The following is a 12,301-nucleotide window of genomic DNA, read 5'->3' as shown; positions in this document are numbered from 1 at the left end:
GCCCAGGCACGGGACCTGCCAGCTCTTCCCCTGCACCCAGGGAGACAATGAGGTGGCAGCCTGCAGCACGCTCCTGCCACAGTCAAGGAAATTTTATTGATTGAAAGTCCCTCCATGCACAAAACAAAGCCCCAGGATCGTTCGGTGATGGGGAGCACAAGGAAGTGGAGGTGGGAGCACTCAGGCGTGTGGGGTACCAGCACCAGCCTTAGGGGTGACAAACCACCACAGCCAGGGCCCCTCCGCCAGAACAATGCACTGTTTCAACCCAAACTGGGACTTTTGGGTCATCAGGTTTAAGGTCGGAAGAAGGGACAGCCTGACCTGCATTACTCAGCCCAGGTAACCCCTTGCTGGACTAAAGACCCCAAATCTTGGCTGATTTGGGGCAGGACTGGATACCCATGCTCCTTCCTGGCTGTGACACCCAAAGCCATTTTTGCTGGTCTTGTCCCCGCTGCCTCTTGGCCAATGTGGTCCAGGCATGGCCATGCCACACAGCCGTGCTCCGCCCACGGCAGCGGGCAGGAGAGCAGTGGAGGGGTGATAAATGCCGGGGGGAGGCTGCCATCCCCGGCTAATCGGGTCTGCAAAGCTGTGCTTGGAGGTGAGCTGGAGCAGAGAGAGGTTTGTGCTGCTGGTTAAAGTTTCAGATTTGTTGTGATCTGCTGAAATCCCTTTCCCCCTGTCCTGTGGGACCCTGTGGTACTCTCTGACCTGAGATAACATCCCCAAGGACAAGAAAAAAAACAAAACAGACTCTAAAATCTACTGGAAAGCAAAAACTATGGCAGCCAGGAGCAGGAGGAACCCCATCACAATCAGGAAAGAAGGGAAGGGGCTGGAGGAGCCAGCAGGGACTCGTGTTCTTGTGGGCTTCAAGGTCCGGTCCCACTGGGTGAGGATGGCTCGCCGTGCCCCTCCCCAGCACCCAGGGCCCACCAGCCGGTACTGGTAGGGGGTGCAGGGGCCGAAGAAAATGGTGAGGGCCAGCCAGGGATCTCTGCAGAGCAGCCCCAGCACACTGGGCTTGGCACCGATGAAGGAGGCGAGCTCGTCCATGTAGACCAGCCAGTCGGTTTTGAGGACTTCATCAAAGGACAGACCAAACCTTAATGAATCGGAGAAGAAAAAGAGGTGGGAGAAGGATTGGTGTCAACAGGGCTGAGAGGAACCAGAGGTCAGATGATTTGCATCGCTGTTATTATTGTGTCCGAGTGCAACTGGGTTCCTCTTAGGAAAGGAATGGGCGCAGGTGCAGTGGGAACCTGGGTCTGTCTGGGCCCAAATCCTGCCTGTGACGCAGCACATGTCAGGTGGTGCTGGCCCAGGTACACACCTTTCTCATACGCATCAGTCAGACTTTCACTTCATCACCCACAAGTTGCATCTGCTCCCCCCAGCCTTCACCTGGATGGACTTTTTCTAAAAGACTTTGTCAAACCAGTTTGGTTTTTTTTTAAAAAAAAAACCTAGATTTCCCTTTGCTCTCTGCAGAGGAGTCACGTGCAGCAGAAGAAAGGCAGCACTCTTTAGTTTCCCTCACACTCGTTTCCACCAAGTATCGCGAAAACGCACGGCGAACTGGGGGACTGCTTCCAGTGCACCTTCTGTGCAGAATTCACAACGTCGTGTCCCACCTTCAGTGGGCTGAAAAAAAGCCACGTGTGTTCAGCCTTGCGTTGTACAGCGATTGTTCTGTGCAATGCTGTATTTCACTCTTCTACACCTTTTCTATTACAGCGATCTAGGTGAACCAGGAATTAATCTATCACCTAGTTTCCTGGGTTTATCTCATTCATTTCCTAATGTTTCTTAGCCTTTCATTGGAACTTTCGCCTGCCCGCGAGCTGTGTGCTGGTGTGCTGAGACACCTGTTCACAGTGAGTCAGATCTCCGTGCTGAGGGGTGAGACAATTTGTAAGCACTTTTTTTTTTTACAGCTTTTTTTTCCCCCCTCCCTGCTGAATTACTTTCTGTTCATTACCTTTAATTTCTCTGCCATTTTATCTCTCAGTCCCTGGGGACCCTGGCACACTTCCCCGACTCCCGAGCAAACTTTAGTCTCAACTACCCTGAACTAGTTTCTTCCTGTCATCCACAGGCAGAACATCAGTGTTAAATCGAAGGTTGCATGGGCTCAGTGCAAGCAAATAAAAGGGTGGCCGGACCCGGGCATCCCCTCCTCTTGCCTCTGCTATACATGTGGGGAGCAGCCACAGGGTGTGAGCTGCGTTGCTGCCCCCCAAACTCCAGGGCCTCTTCAATCCACCAAAAAACCTTTGGGGCTCTGGGGAATGGCTTACCATCGCACTCGGATCTTTTTCGTCTCATTTACTTCCTTCTCCATGACAGACTGAGGAGGCAACCAACACAAGCCTAGGAGAGAGAGGAGAGTGTCCTGCAGAGTTTAATTCCTGGGGGGACTTGTGAACTCGTTTGGTGATGCAGAACGTGGGAAGCCCTTCCCTGGGAGAGCAGGAAAGCCTCGTTGCTGGGATTTAGCTCAGCAGTGGCAATTCCGCCAGAGTCCAGCCCTCCGCAGTGCTACAAATTCACCTGCACTTTTTCGTGCTCTTACAGATTTGTGCTGTCAGGGCACAGGCAGATGATGTGGGGTGAGACGGTCCGTGCAAGCCCCAGAGAAGATCATCCCAAAGAGAAACCCCAGAGCTTCCCCTGGCTCTGTGGAGGAGCCTTGATGCAGCCCTCCACACCAGCCCAGTGGGAAGTTGATGTTATTATTTTTATTTAAAAAACAAACAAACAAAAATCCAGTTGTTTTCTTTCCTTATCCCAATGATTACAAATAATTCCTCTTGTGGGGCAATAGGACTTTTCTCCTCAGGTAGCCGTGGTGGACAAATCACCCTGTCCCTTAAAGAGCAGCAAATTGTGCCAGGATGGATCCACCACAGTGTCTTAAAGACAACTCTTACCTGTACATATCCATTTCTGTGCTCTGACTTCTAAAATATTTTATAGAGAAAATATTGTCTTAGACAACCTAGTTTAGACCCTGGTTTGTAGGCTCAGGTGCAGGACTGTACATCAGCTGAGTCACAGTAAGGAATGGAGCGCATGTTCTTGGCTTGCAGCAGACGAGGTTCAAAGCATTAGCTTAAAACCAGCAGCTTAATGGAGGAAGAAAAAATATTTAAGGTAGATGTCAAAAACTTGCATGTAGCTTGGACCAAGTGTGCACTCATATTGCTGTAGCTCAGCTGAAGTGAAATAACTTGGGAAGTCTGAGCCCTAGAACACTCCCTTGTCCAGTTTAAAGTGAGCTTCTTAGCTCTGGGGTCTCCAGGGACAGAAATCCCTCTTGGCACACAGAGAGGACAAGACATGTTCAGTCTGAACTGGGGTTTGGTACACAGGAGAGCTCATGCTTGCTCTCCTACCTTTGAAGATGCGAGTCACCCAGCGTGCTTGCATCTCTGTCACGGGCATGATGGCTCCTAATGGCTTGATCAACCCAAGGACGGCCAGGGTGGGCCTCTGCAGGTGGGTCGGGAACACATATTTGTAGAGGGATGCGTGCTTGTTTTCCACCTTGACGTCTGCTTCTTCAAGGAATGGGAAGGAGACGTTGTAGCCCGTGCAGAAGACAATGATATCGATGGGCTCCTCTTCAGGGCAACTGTGGAAAACAACTGAGTTGTCCTTGAACTCCTTCACGCCTGGCTTGATGGTGATCCTCCCCGTCAGGATGTAGCTTGGAAGGTCGTCGTTCAGCACGGGCTCGCGCATCAGGCAGCTGTGGAGAGCCAAGGGGCTCTGAGCGTTGGAGACCACAAAAAGACCTGCCAGTGCTCTTGCTCCTCCTCCCGCTGGGCCCTCCAGCCCCACTACCTCCCTGTGTCATTTGCTCTGAGCAAGTAGCCCTACATCCCCCCTCTCCAAACACTGACGTGTTTCACACTTGCAGCAACATTACCCTGTCCCACATCCTGCCTGACTTGTGAACATCACCTGCCTTCTTCCTCCATTCACTCAATTACTCTTTAAATCGTCTCTTTTCAGAGTTGATCCATGCTTTAAGCCTCTCTCCTCCTCTTTTCCCAGGGATCCCCATGAGAAAAACCCCTTTGATCCTTCCTGGGCTTTTCCAGCGTGCTCCATCTCACACCACCTAAGAGGGCTACAGCTTATCTTCTTCTGCTGGGCTATGAATTCCCCGCTGGAGATCACCCCAGTCTAGGCATTGGTTGCTGCATTGGCTGATGTTGGTTGCTGGAGATCTCCTTCCTGCCCTCAGCACAAGCCCTGTGACACCATGTAGGATGGGAGCCACCAAGAAGTACCTCTTCTCTGGTTGAAGGCCATAGTTTTCATGATTGAAGTACTGGTTCACCATGTAGTTAACCAACCCACGTGAAAGGGGTCCGGGGAGGCTATTTCTGATCAGGTTCATAAGGCGAGTGTTGAAAACCATGTCCCATGGGTAGCCATGCTGAAACACACGGCTAAGCACCCAGGCACCTCGGCTGGTGCTAACAGTCACCTGGGAGAGAGCGGAGAATCAACAATTCGGGTGATGAATTTGCTGCTTTGCCTTTGTAAAGTAACCCCTGAGGGGCACAGTGCCGACAGCTATGCCATGAAAAAGCAGCAACAGCGTCTTTAAGACCTCTCAGCAGCTGGAGATGGATGTGAAACAGGAGAGAAGAGAACAACCAGATTGCTTTCAGGGTAGGTTTTTGACCAAGAAATACACGTTCAGAAATACTGTTTGGGCACCGTACAGGGTAAACCCAGCGTGCTCTCCCTGCAGTGATGGCAAACTGAGCTATTGCCCCCAGCATCACCCTTCCATGCACCCCTGGGGTGGCTGGGTGGTGGGTGGTACCTTTGCGGCTACGCGGCTGGCCTCCACCGCGATGTCTACTCCGGAATTGCCCATGCCGACCACGAGGACGCGCTTCCCCTGAAACATGTCGGGGTGCTTGTACTGCCGGCTGTGAAAGTACTGGCCTTGAAACCTCTCGATGCCTTGGGGAAGGAGAAACAGAGTTTTTAATTATTTGAACATTTGTGGGTTTTGTTGGGAGAACTGGGGTAGAAACAATCCAGATGGCAAGGGTGAGGAAGCACAATCAGTGGCCCCTGGGGACTCGGGGAGGTCCAGCCTTCCATCCCACACACCCAGACGTGGTGCTTCCTCTCTAAAATGGGATCTCGCAGATGCCTGTGTGGCAGCGAGCAGGGACACATGCTGAGTGGGACTCGGAAGACAGTTACGTGCAAGAGCTGTGCTGGTGCACTCTCGGGATTTGGCCTTTACGAGATGAGGATGCAAAAGTTCAGAAAAGCCAGTAAAACTGTTCTCTCCTATGAGCAGCTTCAGGAGCACCTGATAACACTGATGAGAAGGCAACCCTCTCCATGCTGACAACTGGGGAGATTTGTCACAGCAATGATGAATTCAGCCCTGCCAAAAGTGATGGAGCTTCACTGAGAGGACCTTGTCCCACCTCGCATGCTGTGCAGATAGTTTCTCCAAGGCTAAACCATCCTGCCTTGGAAGTTTGCTCTGAAGTGGCCAGTGTCTACAAAGACAAAGCTGCTGAAGCATGAGAATGTATTGCTGCCCATGCCAGGGAGTTTGAAAAGCAAAAGCAAGAGAAAGAAGAGTTTTCCCTGAGGAACTCCTAACCCTTCTCCCGCCAGCCCCTGGAAGCAGGTAACAGCTTACTGTACCGGGAAAACAGTGCAGGGGCAGGGATGGCTCATAGAGATTGCCACTGCAAACCATAACAGCATCGAAGATGTGCGACATCTGCTTCCCATCCGCCTCCGTAACTACATCCCACTGGCCCGTGGTAGCAAAGTCAGGGCGTTTCCGGATGCTGACAACAGTGGTCTGAAACATAAGAGCCAAGAGGGGTCACCACCGGCTCCTGGTGTGCGCGGGGAGTGGAGCAGCATGGAGGCACCCATCACTCACCCCAAACTTGATGTGTTCCCCGATGCCAAACTGCTTGGCATAGCGCCGGAGGTAGTCCAGGAGCCGGGCGTTGGGCAGAAACACTGGGAAGTCCTCAGGGTAGAGGAAGTCGGAGAATGCTGACATCTCCTTCGAGGTGTTGCTGATGACCGATGGGTAGAGGCTTGGCCGGCTGGCCTCGATGTGCTCCTGGCATGGCACCCCGGGGTGCATCAGCCCTGTGCCCGGGGCGGGGACCATCCTCCCACTCCCCTTCCCCTGGTCTCGGGAAGCGCAGCTGGGAGAGGTCAGCACCCAGCAAGCTCTCGCACCCCTTCGCTCCTGCTGGAGCCTGGCTCGACCCGCTCCCCAGCCTGAAAAGCTGCAGCTCCCACAGAAAAGGGGTATGGGTGCTGCCGGCTCACCGTGTAGCGCCAGAGCCCGCCGATGTCCTGGCTCTGCTCGAAGCAGGTGGGCTCCAGCCCTTCATCCAGGCAGCACTTGGTGGCTGTCAGCCCGCTGATGCCCGCGCCCACCACCGCCACTCTCATCCTTGCCATCTCTGCCAGGCACCCGAGCTGTGAACGGGGCTTAACCTGGGAGAAACCCCGCAGATGGTCACCATGCTCTCAGGAAGCAGCTGCTGACACAGCCTCTATGGGGGGTTTCTCTCTATGCCATCCCCAAACCTTCATCCCCTTTACCAGCATTCTGGGCTCTTAATTTACAAGTTAGATTACATGATTTTAAATTTTCATTATCTCTATTTATTTTTTTTAAATAAATCCATCCACCTTTACAGTGTGCTCACCAGGCTGCTTTCAAAACTCCGCGGATGACCTGGAAACTCGTTTTGAAAGTATATCGTTAAGTCACAAATCACTGCCAGGTTTTGTTTACAAGTGGTGTTTAAACTATCCCTCCTTATCGGTCTTGCAAATATTTCTATTTTATCTTTGGGGATCTGCCCCTGCCTTACTTCGAAAAGAAAACAAAGGGTGCACTGGGACTGTTCAGTCTCTGCATCACTGACTGAGTCCTGTCCCCGGGGCAGATGCTGCTGACTTGGACACAGCCACGGAAGCCAGCGAAGGGGCTGCGGGTGTAGCACATCGTGGCTTTAGGGGTGCTTTTGTGTCCGTGTCCCAGATCCGCCTGGCTGGAGAGGTCTGGGCTGGACAGACAGACTGTTGCAGGGCTGCAAATGGCTCAACGCCAGGGCTTGAAAGGCAGCAGCCCCAGGGTCAACGTCCACTCCTGTCCACCCCTACAAGGCTCCCGGGGGGTAGGTGATAGATCCAAACCCTTCCCAATAGCACTGGACAATGAAACAAGGGATAACAGGCAGGTGTTGTGGCTCAAGGTGGACATTGCCAGAGTGGGGACCACCACACAGGTACCCTGGGGGCTGGTGCAACCCCTGGTTTAAGCCGTGCACTGCAAGGAGCACCCTGCTCGGCTGAGTTATTAACCTGGCATACCAGGCCGGTGCTATGGCTGGGGGGGCACCCGCTCCCCTGCCCCGAAAAGCACTTTCAGCTTCTGCCAGACACAGGGGATCGTGCATTTGCCAGAAAAGGGGGGGGGAGGTCGGAGGGAAGTCTTCAGTAGAAAACTGGGGTGGGGTCAGGCACAGTTTTTTTCTGCAAAACACCAAATTCCCTGTGAACAATTTCAACTTTCAGTAGGAAGGCAGCACCCAACGAATGCTCGGCTTCCCAAGGTTGGAATGAAAACTGGACTTTTTCCCTTTTTAAACGCAGAAAGTGCTAGTATGCGCTGCTCATTGTTTCACTGGTTTGAGTGGGTGTTGTTTTTTTTGCATATTGGGAGTTAACTTATATCACCAACATCTCCCAGCTGCGTGTGCTATTTAATTCCCCACCCTTTTGCAGGGAAGCTAGAAATAACATCCAGGAATCACTGCCTTGGCCACCCCGTGCCCATTGCTGCCAGCTCCCCATGCTGTCCCTGCAGGTATTGGTAGCAGCTAACCTCAGAGGTTAGCTGTGGGGTTTTTCCATGGGGCAAGGAGGGATGGAAAGATTTCACAGACCCCTGGGGACGCGCCGCTGGCTCTCGCCTTACCTCCCAGCCTTGGCCGCCCACGCTCCGTCTCACCGCTGCTGTGGGTCGAGCCTCTCCTGCTCCTGATTTATAGGCGAGACGTGGCACTTTGGCAGCAGTTGGGGGGGGTGGGAGACTCCCCTCGTCCAGTCCCAGCCCGACCCAGCCACCCTACTCCCACAGCAGTTGCACAACTCGGGTTTGCAGTAGGAGGAGCAGCTGGACGCTCCCCGCTGCAGTGCGAGGTGAGCGGGACAGCCTGGCTGAATGATCCCTAAAGGGGATTGAGCAAGCGGGAGATGCCGGAGTGATCCAGATGTGTCTTGCAGTCGTGCAAGGAGGACCCGTGTGTGCGAGGGATGGCTCCGGCTGTGGGATGTTTTCACTTGCCTCATGGCTGCCTTCCAAAGGGAGATGAAGCGGCTGACGGACAGCTGGGTTTTGGCAGGACTTTGCACCCAGGGTGCCTTCCAAAAAAAGAGAGCTGGTTTTGCGGTCGCTGCTCACAGGGCACAGAGGCTGCATCGTGCCATCGGCTGCCAGTGGTGGGCAGGAGGCTCCCCATGCAAATCAGGAGAGTGTGAAGTGGCCACAAACACCAGTGTACGAAGGTTCTAAGCAAAAATAAAGTGGAAATGTTAGCTGAAGTATCAATGCAGGATGTAGCACTCATGCAGGTATCTCTCAGAAGTAAATGATCATGGAAAGGAAGAGGACAAAGGTGGCTTTGGACCAGGCTTTGCCCTCAGATACTCAATATATTTAGGGGTGACTGGTGAGAAATCTCTGCAAATGAATAGACCTGTACACAGGCTGTGGAGATACTGTTGATAGAGGACCGAGTCTTTAGGAAAACCAGTTTTTAGAAAAAGACCGTGATATTTGTGCCATGGGGGTGACAGTGGATGGCTCCCTGAGGCTCTGCAGCGTGAGCGCAGGGGACACGGTGGAAGCTGCTGGCCCCATCAAGGCATCACCTTACCACTGACAAAGGCACTCCTGGTGCGACGGGCCCAGATTTGATATCAGGTCTTTAAGCAGTTTGAATAACCGAGGAGGCTGCAAGGGAAGGGGAGAAAAACCCAATCCAAGGTCTGCAGAACAGAGGGTAGTAAATAAAGCAGCTCCATCCAACAGAGACATCTGCATTCAGATCTGCAGAGGCATGAGGTGGGCCAGCAGCTGGGAGTCGAAACTGGAAGCGGAGGTAAGATGCACATTGGTACCGAAGATAATTAACCATAGGAGAAGTCTGCTAAGCTTTGTGATAGACCTGGGCACTTGAAGAAAACATACTTTTTTTTTTCCCCTACCAAGAATCTTCCACTGTTTCTGCCCAATGCCTGGCTCCTGGGAGCATGTGCCCAGTCTGGTGCTGGCTGTGCCAGCCATGCTCCGGCACAGCTCAGCAAGCGGTGGCTGAGCGCGATGTGCTTGCAGGTGCTGGAGCCTGTGAAATCAGACTCATTCGTTTGAGTGCAGATTTCGGACCACTGTCAGCAGCACGAAGAATCATTCAGATTTTGCACTCCCAGGCCACTGGGACACTGTTACTGAGGCAAATGGGCAACCAGCCTTGCACATCTTTGACGGTGTTGGGGTTGCACAGGCTACATCTCCCAGCTCTCTCTTCCACTGGCCTCTTCTCCAGATGTACAAAACCTCACACCCACAAAGATACCTGCCAGCACTCAGCAAAAAAGCGTAGGGAATCCACAAAGGCAAATATTTTGTTCTTCATATGCTCCTGCTTTTCTGAGTTTGCCAGCAGGCACCCGAGGGACTTGCGGTTAGAGGGACACTGCGGCAGCTTCCAGGATTGGCGTTAGTGCTTTTGGGAGAGCAGTTCAGGGAAGATTTCTAAAAGAACAAGTTGTATTTTGGCATAAATGAGCCACTGGCATAAAAATGGGGCCAAATGCCTTTACTGCAGCTGCTTATGGCAGTGGTGGTTGTGGCCATCCCTGATGGGCAATTGGTCCGGACGTGCAGGACAAGATGCAGGGAGTGGTACTGCGTGAGTCTAGGGTAGAAACACCTCCAAAGCCTCAGTGCCCTGGGATTAAAACTCACTTTCCTGTGATCTCTCTCAGGTCTGTGGTGTTCCCCACCACAAACACCCCTGCGCTGGTCTAGACCAGGTATGCAGAGCAAAGCATTAGTGGAGATGGACAGTGTGATAGCAGGGAGGTAATGACTGTAATTATGGACATGAACACGCATGCCTAGAGCACTAAAAAGCCCTTCAAAACACACAGAGAAATTGTGGTTGCTTTACTCACCTCTGCAGCTGGCACGGCAGGGGATGGCATTCTGGACCAGCCGGGACCCATCTCTCCAGCTTTTCTCCAGGGACAGTCTGTGCGGAGCAGAGGAGAGAGTAGAATAGATTAGAGCAGACAACACATCAGTGGGTTTTTAGATGTTCTCAGGGCTGGAAAAAGCCTCCATGGCCTGGCATTCAAGCAGAGAATCCCTCGGTACGCTTGCACCAGTCTCCCTGAATTTCTGTCATTGTAAAGATGGGAGCAGACACAGCCACAGAGGTCCTTGTCCTCATTTCTGAGTGAGTGTTGACGAGGGAAGGAGGGCCCTGCCATGACCATCATGCTCACAAACTGCTGGGGGAAACGGGCTTTCACCAAGGGATGGAGTGAGGCCAAGTGAGGGCACATAATTTGGGGAACTGTTTTGCCACCTTCTCTCTACCCAGCCTGGGGCACCAACCAGCTGGGTTTGTCCATGTCCTCACATGCTGGGGCATAAGCCCCATTAGGTGCCAGGGCGGTATCGGTCATGGGGGACCTTGGGGAGAGCCAGGAGCAGCAGATAACCGGTGGTGGCTCAGGACGAGAACCAAGAAGGGTATGCTCACGTGCCTGCCTGCTGGTGAGCCAAAGCTCCCTGGCACCACGGTGCAAACCTGGGCTCTGGAATGGGCTTTTTATCCTTAAAGTAGAGGGAAAGAGAAACTTAATATATCCGTTTAGTCTTAATCAGATGGGAAAGGCACCTTCTCTGCAAAACTCCAGCACCTGTTTTATAATCTCTGTTTAAAATAACACTTTAAGCCAAGGAGGAGCAAACCTGTGTACAAACAAGTCTCAGCACAGCCCACTTCGCTGTTTTCTAGGCACATGTCAGCAGCTTTTGGCATGTCATGGTGAAGGGGGACAAGAAAATAAAAGAAAGTAGTGGAGTTTCTTGTTAAGCCACTGTCTAAGTAAAGAGGGGTGCTCACCATCAAGCAGCCGCCGCTGCCACATGTGCTCAGGAGCTGATGGGATATGGGGTCTAGGCTCATCAGGGAAACAATTTTCATAGAATGGTTTGGGTTGGAAGGGACCTTCAAGATCGCCTACTTCCAACCCTCCTTCCATGGACAGAGACACCTTCCACGGACAGGGACACCTTCCACCAGACCAGGTTGCTCAAAGCCTCATCCAACCTGGCCTTGAACACCTCCAGGGATGGGGCACCCACAACTTCTCTGGGCAACCTCTTCCAGTGCCTCACCATCCTCAAAGTGAAGAATTTCTTCCTTCTATCTAATCTAACTCTCTCCTTTCAGTTTAAATCCATTGTCCCTTGTTCTATCACTACACACCCTTGTGAAAAGCCCCTCTCCAATTTTATCACTGCCTCCTCTTGCTGACCAGGCGGCTTTAATCACCATTTCTTTACTGCACATGGAGGTGAGGCTGCCCCAAAGGTGACTGTTGCCTCCCACTGCTTCCCGTGAGGCTGTGGGATACAGTGATCCACGAGGTGAACGGAGACTGCTAGTGGGAAGAAGTACTTTTTCCCCCATTTCTTAAAGCCTGGATTTTGGCCCTGGCAAAAATTGCCTTTTGGCCTTGGGGCCAAAGCATAAACACTTTGCTGCTTAAAACAAACAAACAAAAGAAGGCAAAACTTCTACCCCAAGCAGCAGGGGCTGTTTACCTATTTACTGTACTGTTCCCAGCACAGAGAGGTCACTGCTGGTGACAAACGCTGCCAGGACACTTATGTTTCTTTTTAATCAGAGCTAGGTACGTTCAATACCTCAAACAACTCCTGAAACATCTTGAGAGACGTCGCTGTTAAGGAGATCCAAAAGATGTGCTGGAGCAGATATGGGTTGTAGGAGCTGCTACAGGAGAGGAATTTGCTTGCTGGGCAAGGAGGTCCCGGCGAGAAGGGCACAAGTGTTTTTACTCTAACATACTTGGCAAAGTTTAACCTGATTTAATAATAAGTCACTCTGTTTTCCAGACATGTTACCTATGGAATTTGTCAAGAGGAACCTGCTGCCCTTGTTAA

At 52.2% G+C, this 12,301-nt stretch overlaps 1 protein-coding gene across 1 annotated transcript; it reads right to left on the bottom strand.

Annotated features, from left to right (window-relative positions):
• Positions 1-768: 768 nt before the first annotated feature.
• On the bottom strand, positions 769-6,489 carry LOC104372799 (flavin containing dimethylaniline monoxygenase 1). The gene is made up of 8 exons (XM_009978575.2): positions 6,355-6,489; positions 5,951-6,139; positions 5,704-5,866; positions 4,853-4,995; positions 4,308-4,507; positions 3,405-3,760; positions 2,307-2,379; positions 769-1,111 (listed from the first exon to the last, which is right to left on the bottom strand). The coding sequence occupies exons 1-8, from the start codon at positions 6,487-6,489 to the stop codon at positions 769-771; spliced, it is 1,602 nt and encodes a 533-aa protein (XP_009976877.2).
• Between the last annotated feature and the right edge of the window lie 5,812 nt (positions 6,490-12,301).

This window comes from Tauraco erythrolophus, chromosome 10 (genome assembly GCF_009769465.1).
Source record: "Tauraco erythrolophus isolate bTauEry1 chromosome 10, bTauEry1.pri, whole genome shotgun sequence".
Lineage (NCBI taxonomy): Eukaryota > Metazoa > Chordata > Aves > Musophagiformes > Musophagidae > Tauraco > Tauraco erythrolophus.
This window is presented reverse-complemented; position numbering and strand designations above follow the sequence as displayed.